At 39.7% G+C, this 13,986-nt stretch overlaps 2 protein-coding genes across 5 annotated transcripts; one reads left to right on the top strand and one right to left on the bottom strand.

Moving 5' to 3' along the window:
* Nucleotides 1-343: 343 nt before the first annotated feature.
* On the bottom strand, nt 344-5,281 carry LOC117390588 (putative deoxyribonuclease TATDN3). 4 transcript variants are annotated; one of them, XM_033988348.2, is made up of 10 exons: nt 5,191-5,281; nt 5,072-5,104; nt 4,795-4,868; nt 4,652-4,736; nt 4,421-4,483; nt 4,242-4,351; nt 2,953-3,008; nt 2,618-2,730; nt 1,960-2,040; nt 344-708 (listed from the first exon to the last, which is right to left on the bottom strand). In XM_033988348.2, the coding sequence occupies exons 1-10, from the start codon at nt 5,242-5,244 to the stop codon at nt 565-567; spliced, it is 813 nt and encodes a 270-aa protein (XP_033844239.1). In that variant the 5' UTR covers nt 5,245-5,281; the 3' UTR covers nt 344-564. The 4 variants fall into 4 exon arrangements, with proteins under 4 accessions (XP_033844239.1, XP_033844240.1, XP_055087014.1 ...); XM_033988349.2 differs by having other exon boundaries at nt 1,960-2,037; XM_055231039.1 differs by having other exon boundaries at nt 2,672-2,730.
* A 168-nt stretch (nt 5,282-5,449) lies between these two features.
* Nucleotides 5,450-11,908, top strand: fuca2 (alpha-L-fucosidase 2). Its single transcript, XM_033988885.2, has 7 exons — nt 5,450-5,757; nt 6,387-6,571; nt 7,008-7,347; nt 7,968-8,178; nt 8,460-8,650; nt 8,742-8,850; nt 11,470-11,908. Exons 1-7 carry the CDS (start codon nt 5,570-5,572, stop codon nt 11,605-11,607), a joined length of 1,362 nt encoding a protein of 453 aa, XP_033844776.1. The 5' UTR covers nt 5,450-5,569; the 3' UTR covers nt 11,608-11,908.
* The last annotated feature ends 2,078 nt before the right edge of the window (nt 11,909-13,986 follow it).

Genomic DNA, 13,986 nt, shown 5'->3' with positions numbered 1-13,986 from the left:
TTACTTGTTTGTTTCTGTTTCATTGTTAATTGTCTAACTTTCTGTTGGTTTTATAATTCTCATGTTCAGTCCAAATAGGTGACACTGCTGTGATTTTGAGCTTTACAAAAATAGAATTGAATCAATAAAAACATCCAAATTGGAAAATATTTTTATTTTAGTCTATTTTTTGGCTAAAAAGTTACACAATAGTACTTTAAATTGCCAAAAAAAGAATAATAATTTGTAAATACACCTTTCATGAGTCATCACAGAGGTTAAAGATGTGAGAACGACTAGAACACGTATGTCCATATGTCCCCTGTATGTCCTCTGTATGTCCCCTATGTGTCCTCATGTCCCCTATGTGTCCTCATGTCCCCTGTATGTCCTCATGTTCCATGTGTCCATATATCCAGTGTATGTCCATATGTCCCCTGTATGTCCCCTGTGTCCCCTCATGTCCACTGTATTTTTCATATTTCATTCATAACCACACACCTTATTATCATTATATTTAATGTACAGTACATTTTTCATATTTTTTCATAATCGTGGTGATAAATCCAGTTCCTTATCGATGTGTTAAAGTCTTATTTTGGTTCTGAGTTTGGGGAAGAGTCTGAGGGCGTTCTCAGTGGTCACCTCCATCACTCTCTCCACAGAAACTCCTTTGACTTTAGCCACGAACTCGGCCGATACTCGAATGTTCTGGGGCTCATTCCTCACCTGCGAAAACAAAACTATTTTAAGAAGAAATATCAGTTTAAATCGATCAGTTTTAATAATCTCAGGTTGGTAGTTCAAGTCCAGCTCTAACTACAGAATACTGTTGTGTCCTTGAACAAGACACTTCACCCACTCACGAATGTGCTGTGAAAGTGACTAACCCCAGGCCAGAGATTGGCAGCCAGATTACCAGCATTCAGCCCCAGGGCAGCTGTGACCAGAACAGAAGCTTAAAGAGATTCAATAGTTTAAATCAGTGGACCGGCCTCCTACACATGGCAGATAAATATGGCAAAAATAAGTTAGGTGCATGAAAAATACAACTCTCCAAACCGCTGCATCAGAGGGAGCCCTGAACTTGTTTCTTCTTTCCTTCTTGCTCACGTTTGTTTCTTTCAAAAAACTCTAAATCTTATTTTTTAATCCCAGGTGCTTAGTCTCCATGTGCCAAAGCAGTTTTAAAGGTTTCATTGCCTCATTTGCTTTTCCTGCATATTAGGCAGAGCAGACTGGGCGCGTGAGATTCACCTGTAGCGACAAACCCATATTTTAAGTAGGACTCCTGGTATTGTCTGTTAAATTTAGCTTTCTTTTTCTTGGAGGTCGTAGTCTCCTCTTCTGGCTCCTCAGTCCTTTTCCCCTTTGTTAAAAAGCTCTCCAAAGACTTTTGTTTTGGCTCATTTTCACTCGCTTGTGGCTCTACTTTTGGGCGACGTGTCTGATGTGTTAAACGTGATATGTCATCGCGGAGACAAGAGCAGAAAATAAACTTAACACTACATCAAATAGATTTCTGTGGCGATTTTCTCTCAGGATTTTCATGATATATCTATGGACGAGCATATGAATGCGTCATGAGGGACGGGCGAAAGTTACGTCGGAGAAGATGCTGTCGCTGATAAATTAATTACTGTTTTTGTGCGGCTCGGCTGTGGTCCCCCGCCCGGTGGTTGGGGACCACAGGTTTAAATGATCAGTTTGAGTCTTTTTCATTCATTTTCTAATTCTGTTAAAAGGCACCGATTAAAACTCTGTCTTGTTAATGTTTTAATTGTAAAATTAAATCCTGTTTGTTTTGCCACAACAACAAACTTTATTCCTTTGTGGAGGACTGGTTTAAAACATATTTTCTCCAGAAAGAGAAAAAAAAGACTGTTCTGATCCAAACTGCAGAAGCTTTAAATGTCCACGTTTTAAATTTAAAGCAGCATTTTGGTTTCTTTTTTTGGTTTCTTGTTGTAGAAAACAAACCTGTTTCTCTGGACCGAGTGCCGGCGAGTCCGTCTCCAGACAAATGTTCTCCAGAGGAAGACATTTCACCAGTTTCTGCTTCTTAGAGAAAAAAACAAAAACATCGATCATGAAAAGTCGAAATGATATAATATTATTATAAAACAAAACATACAAATAAATATTAAAGAGGCAGTAAGGAACTTTTTGGGTGGAGGGTACGCCGCCTGCTTTTCTCCATGGAGATGTTAGATGCTTTGCCTTGAATGTTCCACAGTGTAGCATTTATCCATTTATCTGTTAATGCTACATTTAGTCAATTCAAGGTTTAGTAAAATAAAAGAAATGACTCACATTTTAATGAAACCACAGTGATCCAGTTTGTAGTGGTATAAGCTGTAAGTAATTTAAGATTAAATTTAGTGTCTATATTTAAAAATCTACATTTGACGTACTCGCCGTCTGAAGCAGCATGGAACCTTCTCCAGATGTTGCTTTTGTTGGTTTAAATGTGATATATGCTGCAAATTATTTAAAAATATGTAAAAATAAAAAATTTAATAAAAATCATCTTCACTATGGGCTGATGGTGGAGAGAATGTTTACAAGTTTTATTTAACAAAGTCTTTGAACAAAACAATGATTGAAACTGAAACAAATAAATAAATCTAACTTTTACCTGTTCACTTCGTATTATAGATGGAGGGATGGAGAAATAGAATCCGGCTCTGACTCCGTCCATGGCGACAGCTGTTTTTCCATCGAAGGCGTGAAGCAGAGCGTTCTGCACTCCTGAACATATTTTATGCACAATTCAAGGGCAAAGTTTTATTATTCCTGTGTCATAGGGGGCGATATGGAGCCAGATCACAGTTTTATCACGATACATTCATACGGCCTTGAAGAGGTCACTACAGTCATCTGCTTCTTCTTAAAGGAAAGGAATAAGATCATGATTCGATCTTTGTCTCTAGCCCTAAACTGCCATAACATAAATACCATAAGATTTCATACCAAGCTCTTTGAGGAGGTGGATGGTGGGTCGTCCTGCCGATCGAGAGTGCACATTTCTGTTGGATAAAGCAAAGTATAAATATATAAAATAATAATAATAATCATCATCATAATTAGAGAAACAATACTATATACAGTGACATAGAGAGTGTTGTATATTGTGAAGGTAGCTCTTTATGACAAAAGTATAAAGTATTTGTATTTAACTCTATACTTAACTCTAGGGCTGAGGTCAAATAAAGAAATTCTTGGTTTGAATAAAAAGGGGCCGTGGCAAAAGTATCTCTGTGTTTCTAACCCAAACTGCACTCACAAGACTCCACCTGCAGGTGGAGCTCATGAAAAAAACATTCTATGCAGAAAAGGCAAATTAAACTCATAACTCCCAAATCTTTAGCCCACTCCCTCCACGACTTTGACTTTCTGCTGTTGTCCCATATGAACCTCATATAATTATTAGACACATTGAATCGACTGAAGGACCACTTACATTACAATATGAAAATGTACTTTACATAAAATATAAAACAAATGTACTTCATATAAAATATTCAATTCAATTCATTTATTTTTGTAACGCCCAAAATCACAACAACAGTTGTCTGGAAGGGCGTTCATGTTTTGGTTGATGGGGGAAACCGGAGTACCCGGAGGAAACCCATCCAGACACGAGGAGAAACATGAAAAACTCCACACAGAAAGGCCTGGTGACCCGGGGATCAACCAAACCTTCTGCTGTGAGACATGAGCCACTCAGCCACCGTGCTGCCTACATAAATATAAATAAATTATATAAAATAATAGTGAAAAATAAGTGGACCAGAGGAACTAGATGAATAACTTATTCTGACTTTCACGGTTTGAAAATCTGGTAATGCAACTTTAAACTTTATAAAAGCCTCACCTCAAGTTTAAACCTTTACAACATGTTCTGAACAGTCCCTGTGTGTCAGGTGCCCTCCCTGAGTCTCCATGCAGTCTTATTCTGTGTAAACGCTGCTGACTGTGTAGTTTAAACCTCTAAATATCCTAAAACACTTGGGTTTCTTCGATTGGTTTATCAGTTCAGGTTTCAGTCTTTTTTTCAAATGTCAGTGCTCTTTGAAGTGTTTCTATAATGTGAAATATAACTCGAATATTCACAATACGATGCAGCTCTAGTCATTTTAACACAGTTAAATAGTGTAAATAGTTTTCCAAAGTCATTCAGCTCCGTTACAAATCCCAGCAATGAGAATGATGATCTGGGTTTAGTGAGTTAGAAATACTCTCCAAAGATATAACCTTACACTGGGAGCTCCAGCTGTTTGGCGATCTCCACTTGTCTGATGAGGACCTGTCTCTGGTTTTCTTTATCTTTGTCTCCGCTCACGAAACGAGGGGTGAAATCCAGACCAACCTAAAATACACAGAGTTAATTCAGAAAATATGATGAATCTAAAAGTCAACAAATAAACAAAATGGCTACCTCTCCAATCCCAACGAGCTGGTCTTTGTACTTCTCTATGATCGGCAAAGCAGCGTCTAGATCCTGCAGCAGAGAGACAAGTATATTATGTAAATCTACTACATTTAAAAATGAATGAATATTTAGTGAGGCAACAGCATCAGGCTTTGTTCAACACAGTGAGAAGTGAAATGGGTTAAACACATATTATTGCTGTTATGTAAAGAAAGCTTGATCCGTGTAAAGTCTGACCTGTGGAGTGGCACTTCTCTGTTGTTCTGGGGAAACCTCTTGAACAGGATGAACTCCCAAACATGGAAAAATAAACCCTTGAAACCTAAAGGAATAAAGAAGCAATTATATTTGAATTAAAGATAATATTACACTTGTTTTACCTTTTTGACAGATCTATGATCTTCTCAAACTCTCCAAAATGCTCAGCTACGGCTAGAACTGCTAATAACCCAGCCTGGAAAAGAAAAACAAAGAACTGCTAATAACCCAGCCTGAAACACAAAGACAAAGAGTGAACACAGAAATAAACCAATTAAAGTGTTCTAGTGCATAAACACAGTAGCGTTTAAATCGCCACAGAAACACTGTGGTGTTTAATGTTAGAGTTAAATATTCTAGTGCATAAACATTGTTGTTTAAATCAGCAGTAGCTCAAACCTTTTTTGAGCTCTCAATCACTTCTTCCAAGTCCTAACAACGAACAAAAATACAATTACTTTTGCGTTAATAAAGTACAACTATTAAAATCTGTTTTAATGTTACAATTGTTGTTAAACCTTGTCAAACTCCCCAGAGGAGATGTGACAGTGACAGTCGATGTAAACATTCATGTGGATGCTAAGCTAGCCCCAAAAACAAAACATTAGCCGAGCGCGTTCTACTACGCATGCGCATCTCTTATGTACGTTCGTTTTATTGCACACAGCGGAGCGGAGTTACGCTCAAAGCGGTGTGTAAACTCTCTTAACCCCGCTTCTGTGTGTACGTCTAAAATATCAAGCGTCTCTTTATGTGATAGGTCAAAAACGTGCTAAAGTCACTTTCTCCGCCTTCTTTCGCTTTACTTCCTTGTTTATCCTCGTTCATCTCGTGATTTTGATTATTTTATAACCCAGTCACACGGAAAACGTTGTGTTCCGTGTGTTTTAAGAAGCCATGGCAGCAGTAGCGGTCTTAATCTCTGTGTTTGTATTGATTTTAGGTCATTGTGCAGCTAAATATGAACCAAACTGGGACTCCATTGACTCCAGACCTCTGCCCTCTTGGTTTGACCAGGCAAAGTTTGGCATTTTCATCCACTGGGGGGTTTTCTCTGTGCCCAGCTTTGGCAGCGAGTGGTTCTGGTGAGAAATTACATAAATATTATCAGTATTTATGTTTCTATCCTGTGTAATGAATGAGTCAGCTGCATCATAAGAGGTTATTTTTATTTAATACATTTAATTTATTCATTTCATTTAAATTTTCAAAGATAAGTTTTGTAGATTGGTATTCATTTTGTCTGTCTAAATGATGTTGTTCTTCTACATCAGACAATATTTTGATGAACAAACTGCTGCCCTGTACTCCACACAGAGGTCAGAGGTCAGCTGACCAGCTCCTGCTGGCTGTGCCCAAACCATAGAATTATATACAGTATAAATAAAGCCAGGCTCAAGACCCAGACTGTGGAACAGCGCCCTCCGCCTGTCAGATCCTCTCAGTCTTTCACACAGTTTAAGACTAGACTGAAAACAAACCTCTTCTCCCTGGTATTTAACACTAAACAGGATATATAGGTGTTTTACTCTTTTGTTTTTACTGTGTGTTGTGTTATTTGTGTTTTTGTTTTTGTTGAGTTTCATCTGAAGCACTCTGTTTCAGGGGCCAATGAGCAAAACACCTGGCGTCTAATGGGTTAAAAGCAGATTCAACCCAAACCTTTTGTTAATAAAGTGCTGTGTTATTCTTAATGTTTTCTTCTTCTGTGTAGGAATTACTGGCACAAAAACATGACTGCCTATGTGGACTTTATGAAGAAGAACTATCCTCCAGGTTTCACATACCAGGACTTCGGCCCACTCTTCACCGCTGAGTTCTTTGACCCTAAAGAGTGGACGGACATCTTCTCTGCATCAGGAGCCAAATACATTGTCCTCACAACTAAACACCATGAAGGTACAGACCGAACAGTTTGAGAAGGTCATGAAAACTCTATAGACGCACAACCAGGCAAAAGTCTGGACTCACCCTCATTCAGTGTTTTATTTCTTTATTTTTACTGCTTTCAACATTTTATACACAAACAGGAGACGTCAAATATATGAAGTAAGATTTATGAAATGTACATTATCCCTGTCAAATAAACTACATAAATTAAAAAAATGTATTATGTGGTAAAGAAAAAAGGTAAATAACTCAATAACAAAGCAAAGGGCAGAGACTGTGAGGATTTCAATGTAACACATAAAAACATTTAGTGGAGTTATGTAACTTTTTGTTTATTTCATAATTGTTGGTGTTGATAATCATGTGATTTTCACTACTTTTGTCCCCACTGTCTCCAAACAAAGCCATATTATGCTTTTAGCTTGTATGTTCATTTTTGTTCTAGGCTTCACTTTGTGGGGGTCTAAAAACTCATGGAATTGGAACGCGGTTGATGTGGGACCAAAACGCGACCTTGTGGATGAACTTTCTATAGCTTTGAGAGCCAACAGTGATCTGCGTTTGGGACTGTACCATTCTCTGTTCGAATGGTATAACCCACTTTTCCTGATGGACCAAGACAATCTCTTCACTACAAACTACTTCCCCTCCAGAAAAACTCTGCCCGACCTGGTCGACCTGGTCAACAAGTACAAGCCGGAGGTGCTGTGGTCAGACGGAGATGGAAATGCACCGGACAGATACTGGAACAGCACTGGGTTCCTCGCCTGGCTCTACAACGAGAGGTCAGAGGGCGCGGGTCAGAGGGCGCGGGTCAGAGGGCGCGGGTCAGAGGGCGAGGGTCCCTTCTCTTTGATCTTTTTGCTCGCCTTGCTCCAGGGGGCAGTCTAAGCTCCTCTCACTATGTTTAATAGTTTTTAGCAAGAAGGTCTAGAGGAGGGCAGGGTGGTGCTCATTCTCCCTGTGTCTGTGGAGTTTGCACGTTCTCTCTGTGTCTGGGTGGGGTTTGCTTGTTCTCCTGTGTTTGTGTGGAGTTTGCATGTTCTGTCTGTGCACCATAGTCAAACTCTCCAGCTGAGGTTGTCTTAACCAAGACTAGCTGAAGATCTGGAGATGGGTCCACTGCTCCTGAGAGGTTTAACCCAGAGACACTCAAGGACGGGTCAAATCAGTTAAACCTGGGTGAAACTTGCAGAGACACTGAAAGATGGGTCAAATGCAGAGGACACATTTCTATATCCAGGATCCTTTAAAACTTAGATTTAAATTTGTAATGCTATAATTCTGACTTAAAGTATGTGCACAGTATCACAGTAACAGTCAGTGAATACTTACTGTTATTCTCATTATGTAAATATATTTTTAAATTACAAATTCTAAACCTTATTTTTGCTCTCTTCCTCAGTCCGGTGCGAGATACAGTGGTGACAAATGACCGGTGGGGTTGCGGCTCCATCTGCAGGCACGGCGGGTACTACACGTGTAGTGACAGATATCAGCCTGGACACCTGCTCAAACACAAGTGGGAAAACTGTATGACCATCGATAAACTGAGCTGGGGCTTCAGGAGGAACGCACGGCTCCAAGACTACCTCGGTATAACAGAACTAGTATCTGTGAGTATCTACCTCAGTATAACAGAACTAGTATCTGTGAGTATCTACCTCAGTATAACAGAACTAGTATCTGTGAGTATCTACCTCAGTATAACAGAACTAGTATCTGTGAGTATCTACCTCAGTATAACAGAACTAGTATCTGTGAGTATCTACCTCAGTATAACAGAACTAGTATCTGTGAGTGCTGTTGTTCCTTTTTTTTCCTTCTGTTCCTTTGGTTCCTTCTGTTCCTTTTGTTTGTTTGGTTCCTTTTGTTCATTTTGTTTCTTTTGTTCTAGACTCTCGTAGAAACCGTCTCGTGTGGAGGAAACCTTCTCATGAACATTGGTCCGACTCACGAGGGCAGAATCTCACCCATATTTGAGGAGCGACTGAGGCAGATGGGACAGTGGCTGAAGGTCAACGGAGAAGGGATCTACAACAGCACCCCCTGGAGGGCGCAAAATGACTCTGTCACTGCAAATATATGGTACAGAACTGGACCTGAACTGGACTGGGACTGGACCTGAACTGGACCCACAGAGGCTTCTTATTATTCTGTTTCTTCTGTGTTGACTCAGGTACACGTGGAAGCCTCAGGACAAGGCCCTGTTTGCTTTTCTACTGCAGTGGCCCGACTCTGGAGCTGTGGTTCTGGCCGACCCAGTTCCCACTGAAGGACTGACCCAGGTGTGAGAGAATAACTATTCTGCTGCTGTGTCTTTGAGCAACACACTTCATTCTACTGTCTGTATGAATGGGGCTGTGAGTGCAGAACGGCAGCCAGTTCTCCTTTAATCTGCCCCAGTGGAATAGAGACCACTTAAATCTCTCCAGAGTTAGTTTAATCTGAGACCAGAGAATCCACAGGTTAGGTTTACTGTAACTGTCAGACGTGTGGAAGGACCAGTGTTTGTGGAGCACACGTTTCTACCTTTATTTAAATACAATTAACCTTCTGTAGAGTTATACAGTTACATAAAGTTACACAGAGTTACAGTTGGGCAAAAAAGTATTTACTCAGCCCCAATTGTTCACGTTGGCTGTTTTTCTGCAAAGGTACCAGGATGACTGATCTGTGTAAAGGAAAGAATGAACGGGGCCATGTATTGTGAGATTTTGAGTGAAAACCTCCTTCCATCAGCGAGAGCATTGAAGATGAAACGTGTCTGGGTCTTTCAGCGTGACAATGATCCCAAACACACCGCCAGGGCAATGAAGGAGTGGCTTCTTAAGAAGCATTTCAAGGTCCTGGAGTGGCCCAGTCTCCAGATCTCAACCCCATAGAAAATCTTTGGAGGGAGTTTCAAAGTCCGTGTTGCCCAGCGACAGGCAAGGCAAGGCAAGTTTATTTGTACAGCACAAGTCGTACACAAGGTAATTCAAAGTGCTTTACAGAATAAGAAAGGCATTAAAATCACACAAATCAAAACATAAATAATCACAAATTATCATCATAAAATTAGCATTAAAAGAGAAGAGTGCAGAATAAAAACCTTTCAGTCGTCTGCACAGCTAAACAGAACCGTTTTGAGCCTTAAACATTGTCAAAGTCGAGTCTGTCTCACATTTTCAGGAAGACTGTTCCAGGTTTTAGCTGCATAAAAAACTTAAACGCTGATTCCCCATGTTTAGTCCTGACTCTGGACCAGCAGGAGGCCGGTCCCTGAAGTCCTCAGAGTGTGAGATGGTTCATGTGGCACCAACATGTCGGAGATGAACTTTGGACCTAGGCCATGGAGAGACTTATACACAAAGAGCTGCTTTAAAGTCTATTCTTTGAGCTACAGGAGCCAGTGCAGTGACCTGAGCACAGGACACATGTGCTCATACTTCCTGGTTCTAGTCAGGGCCCGAGCAGCAACGTTCTGGATGTACTGCAGCTGTGTTAAGTCTCGTTTGGAGAGGCCAGTGAGCAGGACGTTACAGTCGTCTAACCTACTGGACACAAATGCATGGATAAGTCTCTCTAAGTCTGGCTTTGACAGTTTACCTTTGATTTTTGCTATGTTTTTTAGGTGGTAAAAAGCTGCAGATGTTACTGATTTGATGTGTCTGCTAAAGTTCAAGTCTGAGTCCATTTTTACCTCTAGATTTCTGTCCTGAGTTGAAGGTTTTAGAGAGAGAGAGAGACTGGAGGTGACTGACACTTTCTCTATGTTTCTGTGGCCAAAGATGATGATTTCAGTCTTGTCTGAGTTTAGCAGAAGAAAGTTGTTTTTCCTCCACACACTGATCTGTTGATGCAGTGAATCCACTGGTCCATATTCACCTGCTGCAGTGAGACATAGATCTGACTCGTCTGCATAGTTGTGTGTGACACATTATTGTTGTGTATTAACTGTCCTAACAGCAGCATGTAGAGACTAAACAGTAGGGGTCCCAGGATTTAACCCTGGGGCACCCCACAGGTCAGGGACATTTTATCTGAGACACATTTTCCAATTTCACCAAAGTACTCCCTGTTTTCTAAATAGGACTTGAACCAGTTTAGTGCAGTACCACAGATGCCCTCCCAGTCCTCTAGTCTCTGTAAGAGGATCCCATGATCCACAGAGTCAAAGGAAACACTCAGATCTAACAGGATCAACACTGAGACTGTGCATCAGTGTCAGGAGGACGTCATGTGTCACCTTGATAAGAGCATCTCAGTCTGTGGTGGGTCTAAAACCTGATTGGAAAACACCAAAGGAGTTGTTCATTTGGAGGAAGTTAATAAGCTGTTGGTAAACAACTTTTTCGAGGACTTTGCCTAAAAACGGCAGATTTGAGATCGGTTGATAATTGTTCAACATTGTGGCATCAACACTGTTCTTCTCTAGGAGAGACTTGATCACCGCAGTTTTCAAAGCTCTTGGAATGTTCCAGATTGAAGTGACGTATTAACTCTGAGAGTGAAACTGTTGGAAATGGAAATGACCTGTTTGTGATTTGTTTTTGTCATCTTTTCTCATTTTGTCTCTTATAGTTGGAAGTGAACCTGAAAATTATAGGCCTCTCTCAGGCCTCTAAGTGGGAGAACTTGAACAACTGGAGCTGAATAAACACTTGTTTGCCCCAGTCTATATAAAGTGAAAGAGTTACACAGTCATTTAAAGTTAAAAAGTTATATAACTTCATTAGTTTCAGATCGGCCTATATGATTTGACATTTTTGTGAGGACCTTTCCTTTATTTAAAAGATAGTAAGATATTTAAATAAAAATATTATATCTTGGTAACTATGGCGACAGAGGAGCATTTACATAAAAGTGCTTCTCATAATAATCACTGTGTGTAAACCTACAATGATGTGATCTGTCCTCTGCAGGTGGCGCTGTTGGGCTACGGAGCTCTAAAGTGGGAGCCTGTGAAACCCGGGGGACTAAAAGTGCATGTGCCGCCTCTGTCTTTAAACCAGATGCCCTGCCTGTGGGCCTGGACGCTAAAGATCACAGGAGCAGTGTAAACCACAAAAGAAAACATATTTATATCATTAGAAAAATGAATTTAAATCTACGGGTAAATGTTTTGGATTTGAAGGGAACATATGATATTATAGTTTTACTGTTTGGATCAGAAGCTGCTTCGCTGATGTATTTATTCATTTATTAAGTTCCAGAAATGTGTTTTATTGAATCAATGCAAATTTAACATAAAAAGTGTCCAGGACAGTGGATCTGAGACAGTCCTGACGTTTACAGAAGGTGAAACGCTGCTGTTTTTTAAGAGACGTCTTTTGTGAAATTTAATAAAAATGTTGTGATTTTTTTACACTTTATTTTATTAATGTCTCATGATAAATGCACAAAATTAAGAGTTCTTCTACAGTAATTAAAATACCACCACACAGACGCACACAGACACAACCACAGACACAAGCACACACACACAACCAGAGACATGCAACCACAGACACACAGACATGCAACCACAGACACACAGACACAACCACAGACACAACCACAGACACAACCACAGACACACAAGCACACACACACACAACCAGAGACATGCAACCACAGACACACAGACACAAGCACACACACACAACCAGAGACATGCAACCACAGACACACAGACATGCAACCACAGACACACAGACACAACCACAGACACAACCACAGACACACAAGCACACACACACAACCAGAGACATGCAACCACAGACACACAGACATGCAACCACAGACACACAGACACAACCACAGACACAACCACAGACACAACCACAGACACACAAGCACACACACACACAACCAGAGACATGCAACCACAGACACACAGACACAAGCACACACACACAACCAGAGACATGCAACCACAGACACACAGACACAACCACAGACACACAAGCACACACACACAACCAGAGACATGCAACCACAGACACACAGACATGCAACCACAGACACACAAGCACACACACAGATGCAGACACACTCACACAGACACACACAGATATCGAACAGGTGAAAGTAACATGTTGTTTTGTCATGTTTGTTATGTTTGTTGTTATGTTTGTTATGTTTTGTCATTATATTTGTTATGTTTTGTAAATATGTTTGTTATGTTGTTTTGCTAAATCGTCTTTCTCGATTGTTGCTGTGAGTCAGTGGAATAGTTTTGCCAAATGAGATTATAGCATGGACAAGTTTTCAAAGGTTTGCACAGGAGACAAAGGAAAGGCTAATATCAAAGCAAATCTGCACTGATTAGTGAATGTGTATGAAAGAAAGAAAGAAAGAAAGAAAGAAAGAAAGAGTATCTGCATATGTGAAACTCAGTGTTTGTGTGTGTGAATAATTTGGTATGGAAGTGTGTGTGTGTTTGGGGGTGGGGGGGGGTGTGTGTGTGGGTGTGTGTGTGTGTGTGTGGGGGTGTGTGTGTGTGTGTGTGAGCTGAATGTTTTTAGAAATGTCATATTTGAGTGTGAGACGTGTTGTATTCGATAAATGTATCATAGATTTACAGGTTTCTCATCTACATCAAACTTATTTTTACTAAACATCAGCCTGTCCAGGGACGACAGGTGGAAATTAGTATAGTATAGTAGTATATATAGTAGTATATAAGTAGTATATATAGTAGTATATAATAGTATAGTATAGTAGTATATATAGTAGTATATAAGTAGTATATATAGTAGTATATAATAGTATAGTATAGTAGTATATATAGTAGTATATAAGTAGTATATATAGTAGTATATAATAGTATAGTAGTTTAACATGGCACCAAACATCTTTCCTGTTTTCTAAGGTCAGTGTGATGTTGTGCACTGTCCCTGTTCAAATAAAAGCAGACCATTCCATACCATGTTTGTTGTTGTGTTTGTTGTTGTGTTTGTTGTTGTGTTTGTTGTTGTGTTTGTTGTTGTGTTTGTTGTTGTGTTTGTTGTTGTGTTTGTTGTTGTGTTTGTTGTTATGTTTGTTGTTGTGTTTGTTGTTATGTTTGTTGTTGTTTGTTGTTGTGTTTGTTGTTGTGTTTGTTGTTGTGTTTGTTATGTTTGTTGTTGTGTTTGTTGTTATGTTTGTTGTTGTTTGTTGTTGTGTTTGTTGTTGTTTGTTGTTGTGTTTGTTGTTGTGTTTGTTGTTATGTTTGTTGTTGTGTTTGTTGTTGTGTTTGTTGTTGTGTTTGTTGTTGTTGTTTGTTGTTGTGTTTGTTGTTGTTGTGTTTGTGGTTGTGTTTGTTATGTTTGTTGTTGTGTTTGTTGTTGTGTTTGTTGTTGTGTTTGTTGTTGTGTTTGTTGTTGTGTTTGTTGTTATGTTTGTTGTTGTGTTTGTTGTTGTGTTTGTTGTTGTTTGTTGTTGTGTTTGTTGTTGTGTTTGTTGTTGTGTTTGTTGTT

This window comes from Periophthalmus magnuspinnatus, chromosome 22 (genome assembly GCF_009829125.3).
Source record: "Periophthalmus magnuspinnatus isolate fPerMag1 chromosome 22, fPerMag1.2.pri, whole genome shotgun sequence".
Taxonomy (NCBI): Eukaryota; Metazoa; Chordata; class Actinopteri; order Gobiiformes; family Gobiidae; genus Periophthalmus; species Periophthalmus magnuspinnatus.
Note: the sequence above shows the minus strand (reverse complement) of the source record. Positions and strands in the feature narration are given on the sequence as shown.

Coding starts and splice junctions, on each gene's coding strand:
- LOC117390588 (XM_033988348.2), bottom strand. CDS start 5,244: ATGAATGTTTACATCGACTGTCACTGTCACATCTCCTCTGGGGAGTTT. Junction 4,737..4,794: donor ATCATAGATCTGTCAAAAAG/GTAAAACAAGTG, acceptor TTATTCCTTTAG/GTTTCAAGGGTTTATTTTTC. Junction 2,041..2,617: donor CTATAATACGAAGTGAACAG/GTAAAAGTTAGA, acceptor TTTTTCTCTAAG/AAGCAGAAACTGGTGAAATG.
- fuca2 (XM_033988885.2), top strand. CDS start 5,570: ATGGCAGCAGTAGCGGTCTTAATCTCTGTGTTTGTATTGATTTTAGGT. Junction 6,572..7,007: donor CACAACTAAACACCATGAAG/GTACAGACCGAA, acceptor TTTTTGTTCTAG/GCTTCACTTTGTGGGGGTCT. Junction 7,348..7,967: donor GCCTGGCTCTACAACGAGAG/GTCAGAGGGCGC, acceptor TCTCTTCCTCAG/TCCGGTGCGAGATACAGTGG.